At 38.5% G+C, this 21,381-nt stretch overlaps 1 protein-coding gene across 1 annotated transcript in view; it reads left to right on the top strand.

Annotated features, from left to right (window-relative positions):
• Positions 1–21,381, top strand: part of DOK7 (docking protein 7) — a gene marked incomplete at its 5' end in the record, with an annotated part of 64,167 nt that overhangs the window by 29,631 nt on the left and 13,155 nt on the right. The window contains one exon of the mRNA XM_080344011.1: positions 18,538–18,580. Within this exon, the coding sequence (XP_080200137.1) occupies positions 18,538–18,580 (43 nt within the window). The remainder of the gene's footprint in view (positions 1–18,537; positions 18,581–21,381) is intronic.

Here is a 21,381-nt window from a genome sequence, read left to right as displayed (position 1 = left end):
TTTTTTTTTTTTTACACCACCATTGTTTGTAAATTTTCTTAGAAGTCTGAACAATAAAAGTATTTTCCAACTGTTTTTGTCCTTTTCCATCTGACATGTACTGGTTTTAGTTTTGCTTTGCTTTTTGTCCCCTGACCTTCACCTTCTTGCAAGTTGAATTAATATGGAATGATTATGGCTGTCTGTTCACACTACTTAGTTATCCTCAAATCACTGTTGACAGCTCAAAATGTGCCCATTAGTAGGAATGACTTTTATGTATTTCTAGCTCACCCTAAACTCATATTTATGTCAGTGGGAGTTCTTATGGATGTAGAAATATTGGCTTGATTTCTGCTTCAGTAGTTAACTAGCCATGATAGAGGAGAAGAGAAAGTGTCAGTTTGTATGTGGCTGTTATCATCAATCCTGTTTTGGTGTTCAGCCACCTGTTTTAGCTGATCGTTTAAAAATACCAAAACCTCTGTGGAGACAATGGTCCCAAATTAGGAGCCCATCTACCAAAATCCTCTGTGAGGTATTTATACAGTTCCTGCTACCACAGTAACTAAGTGCCTCAAACTTTGAATCCCCCAGCATATCTGTAGGAAGCGGAAATACGGGAATGCTGTGGTCAGGATGCACAAAAGAGTTTAAGGGTTTTGCGGGGTGGCAGGATCCACCGCTCTGAGCAGCCAAGGACCCTTCCCTACACGCTGAAGGGACATCTTGTACCTGCCTTGGGGGGAGGTGGATCTCAGTTGAAGTGGGGAGGTGCTTTGATTAGCTGATAAGAAATTTACCTGTTTTGGTCTGTTCTGTAGAAACTGCTTTATTTTGCATTGTAACTTTAAGAGAAGGCATGTGTGTATCTGTGCTGTGATCCCTGAGCAGGCACTTTACTCAGTATATTTGATCATACAGCATCATGTCCCTACAGGGTTGTTAATCACATGCAACCTTAGATCTAGATCTAAGAGATCTAGAGATGCTATGAATATCTGTGTTTCCATTGCGTGTTGTAGACCAGGGGGAGACAAGCCTAGAGAGAAGCAAGGCCAATGTGTCCTCAGTCAGAGAAGGGGCTTGAACTCTACAGAATGTCTTGCACAGAAGTCTGTTTTGTGGTCTTGCCTGAACTGATTTAACCAGGGTCATGAGCAGCCTGTAGCTGGGTTGGGAATACAGCCTCAGTCTTCCAAATCCTGTACAAATCACTTAACCCTGGATTTAGCTGGTGTGTGTCTGATTTAATTGTAGGTGCTGCTTTTGAAAGTGGTAGAGAGAGAGCCTGTAAGGTGTGAATTTATGCAGTGAGACTCAAGAAATAGTGACTGTAGATTACATTGCCACATCCATGTAGCTGAAAATAGTTTTTTTTCTTTTTTTTTTTGGCTTTTAATCAGGTACTTTTCTAGTGTAGCATTAAAATAGACACTAAAGAAATCACAATATATTGTTAAATACAAATTTAACGTAGCTATTTTTATTCTGTTGGAGCCATTACCTCTTCCCCCGTGAGACTGAACACCTGATGTGTTTATCTTGTAGTGTGTTTATTTCCCTCTGAAAGTATATGAACATGATTATTAGCAATTACACACCTTTTATGTCTCTTTTTTTTCCACATTATTGGTGTGTGATCTAACATTTGATGCTTCTCCCACCTTCAGAAAAGCTATAGGCTGTCTAAATTCTCAGTTGAGAAGGATGCATTTGTCATCTCCTACAGCATTGTTTCTATTTCTGCTCTAATCTCAGAGCTCTGGGCAGATAAGTAACACGCACATTGTCAAAACCATAACAGGAGCAGTTTCCCCCTCAAAGGAATCTGGAAGCCAGTCATCAGGGTATTGTTGGCCTTTGGCATGAACTGGAAAACTTGCATTTGTGCTTTCTTCTTTTAAAATTTAATTCCAATTGTGTGGTGGTTTTGTTTTTTGTTTGTTTGTTTGTTTGGTTTTTAACTTTTTAAATTTAAGTCCTGACTGTGATACATTAAGCTGCAGTGAGGTGCATCTTCCATAACATGTATCACCATTAAATGAGGTGACTGCACAGGATACTGGTTTGGCAATCTGGAATTTTACTTACGTTACAGTTTTTGTAAAAGGCTCTGAAATGTTTACAATAAGGTCATCTTATTTGGGGGGCTTTTCACAGATTCAAAGACAACCACTAGTTTTGCCTCAAAATCTTTCAGAAATTAAAGAAATCCATGACCGTTCATGACAATGAAATGCAGTAGTTTCTGGAGCTGGATGTGCTGACCAAAGCACACACCACTGTGCAAACCAAAGATGTGTTCTCCAGTCGAAACTGTCAGAATAAAGGGGCATTAGTGGCTACAGTGTCAGGCTTAGAGCTTGATTTGTTTTGTTTCCCTTTTTGTAGTTTTGGCCAGGGCCCCAAGTCTGTCAGTGTTAACTCCTGTCCTCTTCCTAAGGTGCTGTTGAATCTGCTTACACATTGTGGTGAGATGTTGCTTATCAGCACTTCACAGGGGAAGGAAGATTTTATTTTTAAAATTATTTGAAATTTTTTTCTTCTTGTTTCACTGCTGCTATTTTGCACAATATTATAATGCTTCTTGGTAATAGGCTTCACTCCTAAATAATCAAGGAAAGATCTTATTTTGCTGTTGCTGATAAGGGCTCATAGAAGTGACCGAGCTCTCCCAAAGCTTTGCTTGGAGTAGGTCACTTCACGGGTATGACTTTGGGTTTGAGATACCGCAGTAAAATACATGACAACCCAGCCTCCCCAGAACCATGCAATCTGACTTGCTTTAGGCATTGTAGGAGGCTGCCTTACCTCTTAGCTAAAAAACAATGCTGAAGATACTCTCTGTCTATTGTGAAAGAAGCCCCACAGTGTTTGTGCTAGCACTAAAGGTTCTGATCTGAATTCAGAATAAGAATTAAGCTCTCAGCACTTCTTGGGATGGGATAGCCTATGGTCTGTAATGGGAAAAGAAGTGCCTGTCATAGAAGCACTGGTAAGTGAAATGAATTAATAATGTCAAGAGAAGAGAGCAGTTTCCTACATGAGGGAATACAGACAATGTAGCTCAGCAGAATTAATTCTTCTGTACTAACTGGAAAAGTTGCTGGATTGCTTTTCTGTCAGAGAACCAGTGAAGATATTGATAAACCATGATATTGGCATTTTTGACCCATCAGAATGAACAAACGGGAAAATCTATTTCCTCCCCTATATAAAATCAAGCTGGATAATAGCACTTTTATTATTACAACAACTGATGGCTACTTTTTCCTCTGTTGGGAGCAATAGCTTTTCTGAAGAGAAAGAAAGAAATGTTTAGAATGAGGAGGAGTCTGACAACAAAAGCTGTAAAAAAAATCCCCTCCCTTGGAATATGGGGTTTGTGGTGGTCTTGAGTTTGATCCAGTTGTAGAGACACTCATCAGATTGCTTGGAATGTGTCCCAAATGGGAAAACGGAAGGTTTTTTCATGTCCTTTTTTCTAAATAGAAATAATTTCTTTCTGTAAAAAAATCTACAGAGTCCTATAAAGTGTTAGCAGATGCTTACTATCTTAGTTTTCCAAAACAGAGAAAGTAGAACTCAGCTGCAGAGGAAGAAACCTCAAAAAGAGATTAGGAAAGCATGGATTACATTGAGCTGAACGCAGAGGGAAGCAATCAATGTAAGTGGCAGCCCTGGATTAAGATTCCTAGGTTTGATTCCTATGTGATTCATTTCCTGCAAGATTATAAACAAAGTTACATTAAAAAAAGCTCAACTCCTTGACCTGCATTTCTGCAAAATGTTTGTAAAGTCTACCAACATATTTTTGAGATCATGGATTAAAGAAGGCTACACAGACAATATTCTGTTTTGATTAGCAGTCAGTGATATTAAAGTTATTGTGTGGCTCAAAAGGAACTGGTGAGTGTCAGTAGGCTAGCAATCATTTGGATGGGATGTCTGGTGGTTGACAGCAGCTCATTGTGAGTAGATGAGAGGACTGAAAACAGATGCTCAGTAGGGATGTGACCTTTCCTACCAACCATTTTTGACAGAGCCACTTAAAACTGGCAATAGGCAAATTAGAAGGATGAAATATGTTCTAACAAAAGGACACAAACTGTGCTTAAATTTGTCCACAACCCATGATGAGGCACATGAGTGGGATTAGTTATGGTAACTCAAGATGTCCAACATACTTACTAGCTCAAGGTATTTGTGGAAATACTGTCCATCTGGCTGATAATATCTCATATGGACTTGTAATCAGATCAGGTCCCTACGGTATCAGTCGTGTAGAGGTTGTGATGTAGGCAATTTCTTCTGTTTCTAATATAACTTTGCAACCCTATAACAAAATTTATTTCTTGTTTCATAAAGAGTAAATAAGGTTTTCTAATGTTGGCTTAGTAAAGTTTAATTCTATGGTAATGGCATCTTATGGGTAATGGGATTTCAGCATTTGTTAGCAAGAAAATGGCCAAAGAGAAAATTTATTGCTTGCTTCACAAAAAATTACACTGAAATTAATTTGAGATATGAATCACTGGAAAATGTTGATATGTTCAGAACAAAATGGATAGGTCTCATAGGCAGGAGGGTTAGAAAATGTGGGTAAGTCCCTCTGGTATAGAAAACCTTGCCAAACAGTTTTCAGGATTGACTGTTTTAAAGTTGCCTTGTGATTTTATGTATTGCTTTATTGTGCACCGTTATGAATCTTTCTGCTGAAATGTGTAGAGAAATGTTTGCTGAAATGTCTAGCTTGTCTAGAGAAGAAAAGAAAGGCAGTTCTGCAAAAGCCCACACTGCAGAGGCTGGAAGAATGGGGGTGATTGTTCTGGACCTCAGAAAACACAGATGAAATTCATACTAAGCTTTGGTGGTTTTGCCCTGCCTGGCCTGGTGCATCTTACAAACCCCTGTGCTGTGTGGCAAAGCTCCTTGTCTTCATGCAGACTTCTGGGCAGGAATTTGTGATGGCAAAGTGCAAACGACAGTGTTTTGGACAATGTCTCATTTGGAATCAGAGGGGAATCCCAGGGTATGCAAGGGAGGTAAAAAGTTTGAGATTTGGACTGACCAAGGAGTTTTGTCTTGTGGTTTTATTGTTGTGCCTCTGACCAGCTTACCTCAGTCTACCTAGTTGTGTTGTATCTGGATGAAGTTTACTTCCCAAGGCTATTGTCAGGATCAGTGTGATGGTGTTTCTACAGTACTTTGGATATGGACAATTCTATCCAAGAGCTAAAGATTCTATTAAATGTGATGTTTTCCAGGCTGCAGCGAGAGAGACAAAAAGTTGTTTGCCTTTCAAGTGAACTGTGCACAGGAAAGGAACTCATTAATAAGAGATACTAAAGAAGAAAATCAGCCTACCAGGATGGAGCAGCTGCCCTACAATTATTATTATTATTTTAAATGCTGGGAAGTCTATCACTAATTTTTATAACTTAAACAAATACTTCAAAGATGTTATGTTTAAAGAAAGATCACAGTAGCCCTGAATACATCATTTCAACAGATTTTTTTTCTGTGTGAAATGGAGCTTGAAGAATGGTGTCTTTCAAGAACTGCAGAACTACTAGAAAGAAGTTACTAATGCAGGAACCTTTATACTCAGTGAATTCAGAAAGTCTACAACGGAGGACATGGCAGTTAAAAATCAGTTCTAAGCATGGGACTAGCAAGAGGGTTGAGCACTTTTTTAGCATTTAGAGGAAAGACAACATAATTGTATTATGTTTTCTTCATGTGTTCTTTTCTTAAATGATTATGGAGAGGGATATTGCATCAAATCTAATTTTTCATTTTTTTTTTAATGCAATGATTTCTCTGATGATCTACAGTTAAGTATTTCAGCTAGTCAGTTATCCCATCTTAAACAGATATTTACTGTTGAGTTTGGTGCTGGCTAAACTCAGCTCAAAGTGTAGGAACTCTGGCTCAGAACCTCAGTATCCCAATGAAACCTTACAGTCACTGTGCCTGAGCAACGGAGTTAATATTTTTTCTGGTGTAAAAAATACTCTTAACCCCACTTTTTACTAGTTGTATATAGCCTTTTTGTTCTATTCTTAAATGACATTGTGGAGGGAAGGACCTCCATGCATCCTAGCCATCCTTGCTAGAGTAGTAACATATTGACTGTTGAAGGGTCCTTTGAAAGACTCTGACTTGCTTAATGGAGTAACTCAGCCCATGGGTGTAGCACACATGGGGGAAACTGTTATGTGGAGCTACTGTTGCTTTGCCGTCTTGTGTCCACTCCGGTGAAGTTTGGTGCTTTAATATGTCTGTGACAACATGGAATTTGTGTGTGTGTGCGTAAAAGTTACATTGAGCTTCCTCAGGTGGGAAGGGGACATTAAGATCAACAAAAGTGACTATTAATGTGATCCGTGTGATAAATGACAGCCAGGATGGGGTGAGCGAATACCACAGATTCTAGGCTGCAGTAAAGTGCTTTTATTGCATGCAAACGCTGCTTGCATGTCTCCCTTGGCATTATCTTCATATATTTCCATGTTTCCTTTCCTAAAGCAGAGTCGATGAAATAAAGCAGTCCCTGAGACTTTCTCTGAAGCGGGGCAATCCCACACAAGTCCAAAGAGTAGATGGAAAAGGGACTTTAAAGTAGACTTTGTGCTCCTAAGTCTTGTCACATGAGGATATTGGGCTATTCGCAGTATATACTGCAGCAGCCAGCTGTCAATCAACTGAAATGACTGTTTCAACAGCTGGGAATCAGTGGGACGTGAACTCTGGCTGTATTCCTTCTCCCCTAGCCACATCCTCTGCAGTAGTCTGGATTCTGTGGAATCCTCTGCTAATTCAATGCTGATTGGAAGCAATTTTGAATGTACAAGAGATTTGAGCCTGGAAAATATTAAGGAAATATAAACCTTTTCCAGATCTGGTCTATTACAAGGACAGAGAAGTGTTAAGTGGGCTATATCAGGGCTGGTAACTCTATACTTGAATCCTGTGTAGCCCTAGGAAAACATGTCCAGATGAAGTTTGCCGATTCATCTCATTTATTAAGACACCAAGTCAAGCAGAAAGCACATGCTATGGAGATAACTGCTATAGAAATCTTTGGAAAACTACAAAAATAATTATAACTAATAATTTCTAGCAGTGCTCTACAGTATAGGAGAAGCTTGTGAACAGCCCCTGTGCATAGTTAAGTATCTGTATCTTTTGAAGCTGTGCAGCTTAATTATAGTTTCATTACCTTTGACAAACCATAATTTCAATGATGGGTTGGGGATAAAGGAAAACACTTGTCTTAATCTTACTATTTTGAGCCTTCTCTCCCTTATTTGTCTCAGTTCCATCCATTTCTTTCTGATGATGATCACTGATTATCTTGCTAATAAATTTTTTTCTGGGACAACTTGACTAACTTTAGCTGTAAATGTGAGGTTGGAAAAGAAGAAAAATGAATATGAAGATGACATTGCAAGGCTTTCATTTTTATTCTTCATAGGCTCATAATTAAGCCCACTCCAGTTCTTACTTTGTGTGGAGCAGGATGCTCAGGTTATAACAAGGATTCTTTTCTTTATGTCTTTATGTGGCATGGGCTGGAAGGAAGGAATCAAATAACTGGTCTAATGTAAATTGGCATAGCTCCATCGGCTACAAAACAGGCCCAAGTGTATTTTTAGTGCAAGCACATGCTAAGCTCTCGGTGAGGAACAACACTCTTTGGGGAAGTAGAAGAAGGAACAGACCTTTCTTAGGGCAGTCCCTGGGCGAACGCTTCAAAATGGTAGTTACAGCTAAACATAAACTTCCTTCATCTCTAGGAATTTGTGGAGGAAGGTTTAATTTGTCTCTGACAACTGAGGTTTCACTTTGCTAGCTTTTGAAATATTTTCACGTTTGAGCCTTTCTTTACTGTTTGTCACTGTAGCTGTAGAGTTGTAGTTAAACTGTTTGGAAAAAAATCCCTTTTCTTCATGAATAGGTGACTCGGATTTAAAGTCTTATTGCAAGCGGAGAACTTGAGTAAAAGAGATACTTTACCCAATTTTGTATTATTGGTGGAATTTTCTGTTAATCAGGAAGCTTTTGACAAGAATAGTTATGATAAGTTCAGATACTTCTCAGTACAGCAGCATAAGAGCTATTTTTCATTGGAAGGTGTATAAATCTCTTATGCATGTTGGCTTCCTAATCAGAGAAGGAATGTCTCAGTGTCAAGAAATGAAAGGATTCTTGGACCTTTTGTCTCACATGTCTCTTCTGGTGTAAATTTGCCATAAATCACCCCTTTGCTAATCAAGAGAACAAGTGTATGTTAGTTACTGTCCTTTTCATTTCTTTTCAGTCTCTCCAAGCTTCCTGCTAAACAGTACATTTGTATTGACATTTAAAATCTTGAAATGGGCTAACATTCCTATTGCGGCACAACCCTGTTGTTTCTACTAGTATGTGCTATTCTAAGAAAATCTAGAACAACACTTCCCATGTGTCAAGCCCTCCTAATTTCACAGGTATTTCTGCAGCACTGAGATGCTCAGTGGTGTCACAGTTAGTCTTGTGAACTCTAAAATACAAAAGAAATGGATCATGTGAGCTGTTGTGTCCAGTCTGTGTGCGCCTTGCCTCTCCTGTTTCTTTGACATGCTGAGCAAGAAGAGCAAGATAACACCACATTTCTTATTATCTGCACAGCAGAGTCAAGTCTGCTGTTACTCACACCTGTCTGGGCCCCGTCTGAGGCTTATTTGCAGTGGTACGGTAGTTTTGCTGGAGCTTCTGCCTGGAGTGGTTTTCACTTGGTGAAATGAGTAGAAATTGAAAGATTTATTGCATAAGGAAGCTCAGACTAGCAGATGTGGGGAAACTGAGTGTATTTTGAATATCAAATGTTCTTTTAGCAATGTAATGCTACCCCCTGTTGGAAAGTGGAATAATTGGAATATAAACGAGATATAAATGGAATTGAAGCCTCTTTTACTTTGTGTACATTACTTCATTTCCATTGCACTTCATAGGACTTTAGAAGTGCCAGTCTCTATTAATAAAAATAAATAAAAGGGAAAAAAAGGAGGGGGGGGAAAGGAAAATAGTTTTTTTGGCATAAATAGGAATGATGTTTTCCCTCCAGTTATCAGGACTGAATTAAGTTTGAAAATATATTCCTTTTGTGTTAAAATAGAGCTGTAGACATAGATGTCTGCAATTTTACTGTCCTTCTAACAAGAATACAAATATATAACCTATTATAGTTATTGTTGTTTGTCATTGTTCATAAACATCTATCTGTTTGTAAAGGCCTTGCCACTTCTAAAAGAGAAACACATTTTGCCTTCTGCATGTCTGAAGCTACTGTGTACATTATTATTCAGCTGCATGTTCAATAACAGCACTCATGTCCACCTGTGAAAATGTGAGTGGTTAAAGTGATGCTGTGGGCGCACTGCTGGAGCTTCAACAGTCAGGACAAATCTGTGTTCAGACTCTTCTGCTTAAACATTACAGATGGGGTTTCTGTGCGTTAACTTAGGAGAGGTGGTTTAATTAACAGGAGCCTGGCTGAACAAGGCTCTGAAAAGGGGAAAAGTGAATGGAATGTTGCTGTGAAAACATCTCGGAAAAGGTGACAATGCTATCTTGAACTAGAAAATCTGCTGGGTGTCTTATCGTTAAATTCACTGAAGTGGCCTGTTTTTGCTTTGGGGCAGCTGTACATGGTCTTGACTATGTTTTTTGTCTAACCTAGAAGTATGTGAGGTTGACTTGTAGCAGTGCCTGGAAACACACAAACTTCACTGACGTGTTTACATCAGTTATTTTTATGTACATTGGATGGAATTGCATGGCTGTTTCCTCTAGAATTCTGTCTGAATACTTTTATACATAATGAGATATGTATATGAGATATGCGTGATGTGAAAAGGATGCTATTTAGGTTGAAAAGTTAAGCCCCTCGCTGTTAAGGAATTGACAGATTTACAGTTGCTCATGCCATCTTGCTTTTACCCACACATGTGTCCCTCTCGTGCAGTAAATGAGGCACATGTCTTGTGGAAAAAATGATATGTGACCGCGTAACTGTGTTACAGTCCAGTTGTTCAGCACACTCCCATTGTGACTCTTTGGTGTGTAGTAATTCTAGATCTGTCTTTGAAATGCAAAAGACAAGAGCAAATCATGTTCCTTGTTGCTGTGTCAGCTTCTCCATGACCATACATTATCAGTAGCAGAGCTTGCAACTGGACCCTTCAGCATTGCAACCAAGACTCCTGCCATCTGAATTTCAGGGCTGTTGCTGCTGGCTGGCAGCTGGAGATGGCCTCTGTCTCAGGGTGGAAGCTGGGCAGCTGGATCCAGATACTGGCTTTTATGAGGGCTGTGTGTTGTGATTTAACCCGAGCTAGCAAAACAACCACAGTAGCTGCTCACTCATCTCTTCCTCACCTCCCCCAAACAGGGGAGGAAATAGAAAGGGAAGGGAGAAACTTGGATTGAGATAAACACAGTTTAGTAAAATAACAAAATACTAATACACTACTAGTAAATATATATATGAAACAGAAATAAAAGATACTCAGTTCAAGAAGGACAGAGAACTGCTGGAGAGAGTCCAGCACAGGGCAACAAAGATGATGAAGGGAGTGGAGCATCTCCCTTATGAGGAAAGGCTGAGGGAGCTGGGGCTCTTTAGCTTGGAGGAGACTGAGGGGTGACCTCATTCATGTTTACAGATATATAAAGGGTGAATGTCATGAGGATGGAGCCAGGCTCTTCTTGGTGGCAACCAATGATAGGACAAGGGGTAATGGATTCAAACTGGAACACAAAAGGTTCCACTTAAATTTGAGAAGAAACTTCTTCTCAGTGAGGGTGACAGACACTGGAACAGGCTGCCCAGGGCGGTTGTGGAGTCTCCTACTCTGGAGACATTCAAAACCCACCTGGACATGTTCCTGTGTAACCTCATCTGGGTGTTCCTGCTCTGGCAGGGGGATTAGACTGGATGAGCTTTTGAGGTCCCTTCCAATCCCTGACATTCTGTGATTCTGTAATTCAAGGCAATTCCTCACAAATTCCATCTGCACCGAGCAGCCAGTCCCAGGAAGCAGCACCTGGTCCTGAACAGCTGATCCTGAAGAGAGAAAAAAGGAAAACAATAGTCAGAAAGGCCCAGAGGCCTCTGCAAAATGGCTAAAGGCTGAACTAAACACCCTGAACAGAACACTCCGCGGCTCCAAAAAAAAGAGTGAAAAAGGCCAAGAAGTAAGAGAGCAACTGGAAGATCCCAACTGTCCTTAAATATGAAGCATGATGCTAATGGGATGGAATACTCTTATTGATCAATCTGGATGTCAGTTAGGCTCTGGCCCACCCATGCCGCCCCTTCCTCGATGCCTCACACTTGTGGGGAGAGCTCAGAATGTCCTTTGCCCTCAGACCAGAGCAATTAAAAACATTAACTCTGTGCTGGGGTGTTACCTCTTGTTGTCAAACTAAGTCCAAATAATGACCGTGCTAGCTATGGAAAAGAAAAGTTTCTAACTACGTGAAGAAAATTAACTCACTTTCAGTCAAACTGGCACTCTGTGGCAGAGAAATCAGCCCAGCTTATCTTTCTGTCCCTTAAGTGGACAATTTCAGGGTATGGTAAATGGCAGGAGTGTCATTTTTGGAGCTAATGGTCATAGTCTGATGCCAATGGTCATGGGCTTGATTGGGTGACAAACCGCTTGTGGCTGTGGACAGCTGGGAAGCCCACAGCAAGAAGCAGAAGGCTCCTCTAAACAGAAGCATAATCGAAATCACAACTGAAGAGTTCCTCTGTAAAAACATGAGAGAGAGAAGATGGTTACACAAATTTGCACTAGAACGAAACAATACTTTTCATTCTTCATTCAATACTCTTGTTGTTTAAATACCTGTAACTTGTAGATGAGTTGAGCTGCGATTATCTCACAGGTTTTAGGAGACGTATTTTAGTGTGACACAGCACAGCTTGCCAGTGCCACTGAAATCACCAGCTTCATGCTTCAGAGAACAGCTGATGTTTGGGCTTGGCTGAGCAAACTGGGATGTTTCTGAAGTGACTTCAGCGATCTTTCTGTGAGCCGACAGTTGGCTTGAGCCAGATGAAGCTGAGTAATCAGAAGCTTGCGGCTGAAGTCGGAGCCCTGCAGCTGAAGCATGCCACGGACAGGAGCTTCTATTTCATTTCATTGTTAGGAAAGATCACAGAGTTTAATAATTTTGTATTTTTTGTTCAGAACCCGATCAACTGCTGGGCATTGTGAAACAGCCCATTAAAGCAGGTGACCTTTAAAGGTTGCTCTGTGTATCACTGTTTGTTGACCTTTCCTGGGAACTCTCTTTTCCCTGTGGCAGCCTAAGCATTCCAGCTTTAAATTTTTCTGGTGATTTGCTCCAAGAATAAGTTGTAGTCTTTTAATACTCATGAGGAAAGTACCTTTGTTGTCTGTTTCATTAGAGACTGGTTTCTTTTTGCTGAAATGTCCGAAGTTTGGCAAATCTTATCTAAGTTTAAGACTTTTTATTTTCCATTTTGTAAAAGCAATTGACACTTTTCTATTTTTGTGATGCTAATTTCAAAGTCTTCATTCAGAATTTCTTGTTATGTCCTGTGGTTCTTTGAGAAATTGCCGGCAGTTCAAGATACTATTGCCATAAACTCTATAATGTAACTGTAATCTACTGCCTCCTTTTACTTATAAACTCCATGGAGCAGTCAGAGGGAGTGTGGCGAAGGGCCATCAGCTATATACAGCAGGCACGAGAGTGGTTGTTCATTGTTAGAATAAGTTTGCTTTGCAGTTGCCACTTTTCAGGGATCACCCACTGGATTTTGAATCATGATTTTGATGGTTTTCTCTTGAAAAACTAGATGTTCTGCATGGTCTTTATACTGCATGATAGCTTTAAAGCAAAGGAAGGAAGAGGAGAAAAAAATCTAGATCATGTTCTCCATGAAAATTAAGCAACTGACCAATATTGCAATCTATCCTCTTTGTTTATGAGTGCATTTTTGGTGCTGGATAAAAAGCTCACAGTGCAAATAGTTGCTTCTATTGCTATTGAGTATGAATTCCTCTTTTGTAACAAGAAGCATCTGGGAGCCTCATTCTTGTTGAGCCTTTCTTCTTCCAGTCGGAGGACTGAGACTGGGGCAAAGCTTTCATATATGTGCTTAGACAAAAGGAAATGAGACCTGAAAATCATAAAATGCTTTGGGATAGAAGGGAACTTTAAAGCTCATCTAGTCCAACCTCCTTGCCATGAGCAGGGACATCTTTAACCAGATCAGGTCAGAGCCCCGTCCAGCTTGGACTTGGATATCTCCATGGATGGGGCATCTATTAATAACACCTCTCTGGGCAACCTGTGCTAGTACTTTACCACCCCGATTTGTAAAAAAAATTTCTTCCTCGTGTCTAGCCTGAATCTCCCCTCTTTTAGTTTAAAGCCGTGACCCCTTGTCCCATTGTAACAGGCCCTGCTACAAAGTCTGTCCCCATCTTTCTTATAGGCTCCTTTTCAATTACTGAAATGCCACAATAAGGTGTCCCTGGAGCCTTCTCTTTTGCAGGCTGAACAACCCCAACTCTCCCAGCCTGTCCTCATTTTTGTGGCCTTCCTGTGGACCCACTCCAACAGGTCCATGTCTTCCCTGTACTGAGAACTCTAACTAGGTTCAGAATAATGGAGCTATAAAAAGCTACCAAATGCAGATGAGCTGAAAGAAAAGCTTTATTTCTAAAAATACACAAAGGGAATGACATAAGCTGTGACTGATGAGGTGTGTCTGAAATGTTGACAGTTATCAGGCAAATGGCATTTCATTCCTCTTGCCAGTGATGATGGAGTCCAGCTCAGCATTACAATCTACAGAAGCTGATATACTTTTTCTTGAAAGTGTGGTTTCCTCCTTTCTAGGAGGAAAAATATGAAACAAACAAACAAATATATATATATATATATATATATATATATATATATATATATATATTTAATTACATGTTTTCCTCTGTCCATCTGACACTAAAAGTCCTGGCTCCTTTTTCACACCACGGTGATGAGCTTACAAAGCAGTTGTGATGCTTCTTTTCACTATGAATCTGGCAAACTTCTTCAAAGAATAGGACATTGCACGGTATAGTAACCTTTGCTCCTTCCTTTGGAGCTTCTACTGGAAGATCTGGACTTTGAGGCTGATCTCATGTCCAAAGACTAAAACTCCCATTGGCAGCAGTGAGGCAGAATTGTTTGTGTAGTCCATGGAAAGTGATTTGAGTATATAGAGAAAGATAGGCATATTGCTCTATGTATCAGACAGTATTTGTGTCTGGTGATTTTTTAAAATGAGGACTGATCTGGTAAATCATGTGTTTAATGAAATTTAAAGCGAACGAAACTTTGAAATCAAATGAAACTTTAAAAGAGGGGGAAAGAAAAAGATATACGAAAGATACACAAAAGATACACAAGGGGGGAAAAATCCCATTTTTTTTCTGTAAAAAGGATTATGTACTATGATGGTTGCACAGACAGAAATAAACGCCAAGGCTTAGGTTCTGTTTAGCTGTTTAGGGCAACAGAGCTAATCTGTGAATAATGATCCAGCATATCAACCTAGTGGGTTCTCCTAACATCTGTCGTTGAACCCTACCCAGGATATTTGAAAGCACAACATCAAAAATGAATGTCATCTGGCAGCAGCCAGATCACTACCAGAGTTAAAATAGCCCTGGACATGTAGTTCATGCTGGGTGATATGCAAGTGGTACGTATCCGTTTACTGTGGGTGTTGTGGTGAGGTTGTTGGAACTAATAACCGGGCATCGTGTATTTCAGCATCCAGCTCTTGGGTCATAGAAAAAAGAATCTACCTTAGAAAGATATTTAACTTATATTTATCAGTAATGGTATGAGATACTCAGGACTTATATACTCACTTTGTTAGTTATTGTCTGAATATCATATCTTTGGTGTAATCATATAGTAGGTTGAGATATGTATTATACTTTGCATTTGAAACCCATGGATTTATGTTTGTACATTATGCCATAACAATTTAAAAAGTTTATCCTACAGACAAAAAGTTGTTTGGTCTGAGTCTTGTAGAATTAAATATATATATATTGTAAGGCTCTGATACTGTTCTTTCTACAAAGTTGCCTTAGTGGTAGTCGCTGTAAGTTAGTGAAGCCTCTCTCTTACAAAGAACTGCAGCAGGAGGCCTCAGAGTTGCAGAAATAATAGAATATGATGCATTGAAATGGAAATGAAGACAGCAATGTTATAGTCTGGAAAAATCACCTTATAACAAAAAAATGGTTTTATTTTATTGTCTCGGACTCTTTTTAAAAATCTAATAACATCTGACTCATTTAGTTATTTATCTTTCACTGTCATATCAATGATATTTTATCAGTGTCCCCCATCTGATGTCATTTCACACATCTAGCTTCTGTCTGCTTTTTACACTTTCTTTGTCAAGTATAATCTCATCTTCTAATAATGACATTGAAAGTGTATTTATTTGATATTGTCTGTATAGCCTTTATCAATTTTCTCATCTTACCTAATTTGTACATTTTTATGGAAAACTTTTTAGAATTTATTTATTAAAGTAACTAGGAGTTCCAGGCATGAAATCAGACTTTATTGTTGAACAAAGTGTAGCCATGTTAACAAAATGACCTCTTTAATTTTCAGTTATTTCCACGTCATGTATGATGTGTAGAACAAAGGCAAATGATGCTCTGCATTCTCACTCACATTCAAAGGTCAGAAAGCCCTGCTGATCAATTTTAACTTGCCTTTAGCAGCATATCACAAAAAAAAATGTTTCTTCAACTGAAATATGTTTAACAACTTGTAATTGTCAATTTTTTAATCCTTATTCTTGCAGCAGTGCTATACTTGTGCAACACTGGGAGGAGGGAAAACAGCAAAACTTAATTTGCAAGTAAATCAAGTAGTTATGACTTGAATTTAGAGTGGGGCAGAGCTGTTTAGCAAGTAGGAGCGTATGCTATTTTGCAAATAACTTTGCTATAAGGTGAGAAGAAAAACAATCATTATCAAAATACTCAGTTAATTCTTTGTTTTTCTGCATTACTGTAGCTTGCAGCATGTATAATGATGATAATCTCCTCTCTGGGAGATTATGCATATACAAAGAACCAAAATGCCATTCTTGCTTCAAAGAGCTTTCAATCTCCTTTTAGGTTTTTGTCTTTCTGTGCTTTATTTCTGTGCGTGTTTTTGCCATAATTTAGGATATTCTGATGTGTAATGCATTTATGGAAAGAGAGTTAAAAAACATGTCGTACATCAAACCTATGCCCTGGTTGGTGGCAAGGCTGTGCAGGTTAATGAATCTAGAGGAAAAGATGAGGAATATAAAGGTATTTTCTTTTTCCTTCCTGAAGCAGTTTTTGATTGACTTTGTGAACTAGGTCCCCCCTGCCCCATACCCAACAAATTAAAAAAAAAAAAAAAGGAAAAAAAGCTTTGTTTAAAAGCAAAAAAAGTTGCCAGAAAGTTTGTGAGATTTTTCTCACTAGTATTATTTGATTTTTATGCATTTCAACACTGCAGTTTGCCGCTATTACATTAAGTAAGCTAGTAGATGCTACCTTCGTGTGCAGAATAATCTGCTTTGTATCCACAGACACAACCAAAGTCAGGGAAATTATTCTTTCATTTTCTATATTAGTAAATCCCTAACAAGTTACCGGGCCAGGAAAAATGCCTTAATCAAGTCTGCTGTGAATAATAGTAACAAAAAAATCATATGAGTTCTATTGTAATGGAAGAATATCATTCACTAAATGTGCAGAATATTGTTCATAATGGACTCTGAAGTCCTCTGTCCTTGATCTGTGTATTCCCCAAATGAAACAGCAGCTCCTGTGGTGGCGCACAGTAACTATAGAAACAAATAACATCCACTATGGTTAAGTTAATAAAATGCTCTTGTTTTCTGAAATGCTGTGGGGTGGTTTTTTCTTTTTTAGAAATGAAATATTTGCCTTGCTTCTGGTTGCTACTTCTACTCTAAACAGTTGCTCAAATTGGGTGTCTTATGTATTAAAATATTCAGCTGGCATAAAAGCTCAAGTAAATATTGAAGCTGTAGATTCTGTTTGCAATGGGATCAGACAGAAACATCCTGTATATTTTGTTATTTCACCATTGAAAGTTGTTCTGTGCTGCAGATTTCAAAACACATCACCCCTACTCCAATTGTTCCAATTAAGCTCTTTTAATATATATTTTATTGACTGGCACAGAGTCAGTGTAATATTGTCAAATATTTTTCTAGTTTGTTGCAAAGTTCATTAAAACCAAAAATAAACCTTTCCTCCTACTTTAATTGAAGTTTGATTTAGCTGATAACTCTGACAGTTTTTTATGATAGTCAAATGTAGTGAGTTTTATGTCTTCATATGTTTGTCTTAAGGAAATGTTGTGTAGGAATTGAAAAAATAATCCATTTTGTTTTCTGTTGAACAATTTTGGGATGTCAATGAAGTGCCTGTAAGTCCCAAGTGTGTCAGAAACCCACCAGTTTATAAGAAAGCATAGTAAATGCAGGGTTATCAGGGGTAACCAGTCCGTGAATTTAGGTGAAGAAAATTACTGTCAGGTGCTATATAAAATGGAATTTTATTGCTTTGGAATTGGGCAATGTTATTGCTCAGCTCTAATAGGTACATAGTGTTTTCAGCTTCAAAATCCAGAATACACATTTATTTATCAAAAAGAATGGATCATGATGATGCATTCTTGGTCTCACCAAGGTCAGAGAAATATAAGTGATCTCTTTGACAGTGCCTGAGTGTCCTCCAGATCAGTTTTGAGTGACATAGATGGTATAACTGGGGAGAAACCTGGCCTGCAAGCACGTTTTGGAACATCTTACTGTCAAGTGTCAATGGGCACTGGTTCTCTGTGCCTGACTGGTCTGATGTGGCCTTGTATCACCATGGTATGAGTCATGTGAAGCATCTGAGATGGCACAAAGCTTTCCTAGAAAGACCCTGATGTCACAGCTGGGGTTTGTAGGCAGTCTGAATTCCATGTGAGGTCTAGGATGAAATATGTTGGTTTTATGGAGCTGAGTCAGAAGAACACCAGGCTTTGGTCTGCTCACAACACCTACCATTTTACGCAAATATAGGCATTGCCTTAATTTACATATGTTAATCCTGTTACTCCAGCTTGATATCATCTGCCTCTGAATATAAAATTTTCTTGCATTTCGCTGTTTAATTCCTGACTGATTCAATAGCACTAAGCCTCATGGTGCCCGCTACAGCTGTTGCAAAGAACCCAAGGCCAAGTTAGTGAGACTTTGCTAAGGTCCATGAAGGTTTTGCAACTTGTGCATGTTCTGAACATCTTTAGGTCTGAACACAGTTGTGTCCTGGATTTTAAAACCACGTGTTAAGCTTTTGTGGTGGTGAAGTGACTTCTCTGACATTCTTCGTCTCTTTTGTAAAGTTTCTATTTCTTGTGAAGATTTTTCATTCTAAAATTTTCTGTTTTCTTTAGGGAACAGCAGTATTACAGACTGGAGTCTTACCAGCTCTACCAGGTAGGAGCTATTAAGTTTTTTGCTTTGTTAAAGAATAATATTTAAGTTCCAAATTGTGATGAGGGAAACTGAAGATTTATGGAAGCAGAATTAAAGACTATATTGAGATGCATCCTGTTTGTGGTTGATTGTGCTGCTGTAATTCATGACTGAAAATTATGAAATGCATTGTAATCTGCTAGGTATCTTTAGTTCTAAATATTAACATACTTGTTTTTCCCTTTTGTAATCTAAAGATGCTCAAACTTGTCAGTTTCTGTATAGAGAAACTCACATATTTTAAAGAAAGTCAATAAAATGGGGTTTTTTTGGGTTATAGTACCACCAATGGGAAATTTGATTTACATGTTCAGTGTGCATACACAGTTTTCTAAATAACACAAAAACACAGGAATGTATTCTCACCAGAAGCAACATGAGGATGCTTCTCTCATGTCAGTGGAACTAATGATCGACCAACAAAATGAGTGCAGGGAGGAAGCTGAGTACCTAGCCGGGAAAGATTATTTAGGCAAAGGTAACACTTTGCATTGTAAATCAGTAGAACATGTTGGTGATCTGCAGCTCTCTGTCTAAAGCAGCCAAATAGATCTGGCACCTCTCGTATCATCATTTTACTTCATAGGTAACATTCTGTAAGGGTTTGGTTTTGTGTGTTGTCTCCATCTTATTTGTTTGAGAGATATCTGCAAAGAAGTTGTTTAGAATCTTAAATGTCATTATATTTCGTAAACTGTTTACCTCGTAATTCAGTAGGTCCATTAAATTTCTCAGGTTGCTTGCTTCCAATAGACATAGAACAGCTCTTTGTGCTTGAGTTTCTTTATTTCTTTTAAAAATCTTAGTAAACAGGTAAAGAAGTATAGCTGATTGATACTTGTGTGAACAAATCCAGTAAGATACCTAGGATTAGGAGGTGTCTCTGGAGAAGGTCGTAAGTAACTCTATTCCTTTGTGTGTCTTAGCAGGAGAAAATCCAGAAGCATTTAGCAGATCTCGTTCCTAGTTTTTCCACTCGAGTCAGTGGAATTACTCTTGATTTATAGAGGTCTAAGTAGAAGAACAAATTGGATCATTAACTCTAATTTTATCTTTCCTTCTGGTACTCAGGTTTCTAGTCCTCTAATCAACCCAAGGAAACTGGAGCACTTATGATTAAAGTGTGTGTAAATACAGCGGAACTTGGATCTATAGCTGCGTGTGGTGGGCACAATATTATTTCTGCATTAATTTCAGTGACAAATTATTTGTGGATGCAAAACAATACCCAACAAAAGGCTTAATACAGACTATTCATACAGATGAAGGAGTTAGTTGTTTTAATAAAACCTATCATTAAGCAAATTGGAAATGCAGAAATACGGGATAGATTTTTAGATCGACAGAAAGGGAAGAGGGAAGACTGAAGAAACTTGAGTGGCTTTTCATGTCTGGTACACTGGGAAAATATTACTTAAGAAAAGAACTGAACACTAGTTAGAATAAGTATAAAATGCTTTAGGCAGATGCAGCATCTAAAGCCAGTAGATGAAGTTTCTGTCTGTCTTGATGGGGTTTCATCTCTCGGTCTTGTTATATAACTGTAGAACTTTATTCTTCAATACAATTCTATTTTTCAGAATACAAAAGAAACCTATGTTTTGTCTGTCTCATTGTACCATTATTATTATACTCAGATATTTCCTTCTGAACTATTGTCTTGCATATACATCAACATTCCAAGTATAATTGACCCTGGTGTTGCAAAGCTTTCAAAACAGTGTTGTAGCTTTTAAATGTTTTGGTTCTCTCTTGTTTAATCCAAGCCTTTCACTGAAGGTTCCTTGGTGCCGAGCCATAATTCAAACAGTTCTGTTGGCCTAAAGGAACAGCATTAGAACCTTTCTATGTTTCTCCATTATGATTTTTTAATCCATTGTTGACAATGACATACAGGCACGCTAATTTGAGGTGGCTGCTTTCAAAACCTGTCTTGCACACGTATGTGACAAGATACCTCTACTAGCATGAGCAATTGTACAATGACCCAATACACAACTATAATGTTTGCTAGTGTAGCAGTCCACTTATTCATAAACACATTTATTTTTTTATCACAGAAAGGATTGTGTTGTATTTTCATTCAAATACACTGTATGAATACAAACCCACCTCTTCCAGTGCTAAAGGTGCCCATATGTTCTGTACAGTATTTTTGCTCTTGAATGCCACAGTTCTATAGCAAGAAATGGAGTTAAAGAGTCAGAATCAATTTTTATAATAAAATATTTTTCAGTTTATTGGTAGTGAATGTGGGTGATGATATTCTCTTTTTACTGTTAGTTATATATGCTGAGCAATAGACTCAACAACTCCAGAGAAATGTGTCTAATTCTAATGGCAAGCTGAAAAGTGTTCGTAAATGTGGCAACAATTCTGAATGGTATTACTAGGTGGAAAAAAAACAAGTTGGAGTGGATGATTTAATTATGATTTAGATAATTTGTTTGTCTTTGTTATAAAAAAGCTTCATAAAGCTTGATTAGAAAGACTGAATTAAAATCCTTGCATTTGTAGGGGCAAAGTGCTCCCATTGTTATCATAGCTTTGTACTGAAGGTCAAGGTGGGGGATAGTTTGGAGTTGTGTGATGTGGATGTGCCTGGTCTTAGGTGTAGTAGACTACATTCATGGTTATAATGGACCTTGAAATACCATGACAGAATAGAGGTTCAAAAATGTAATTCAGATCTCCTGATTTCTGAGACTCCTGGATTCTGGAGGCACCTACGTTCAGCACAGTTGGTCTAAGAAGCTCTCGTG

The sequence above is a fragment of the Nesoenas mayeri genome (assembly GCF_963082525.1).
Source record: "Nesoenas mayeri genome assembly, chromosome: 4".
Taxonomy (NCBI): domain Eukaryota; kingdom Metazoa; phylum Chordata; class Aves; order Columbiformes; family Columbidae; genus Nesoenas; species Nesoenas mayeri.
Note: the sequence above shows the minus strand (reverse complement) of the source record. Positions and strands in the feature narration are given on the sequence as shown.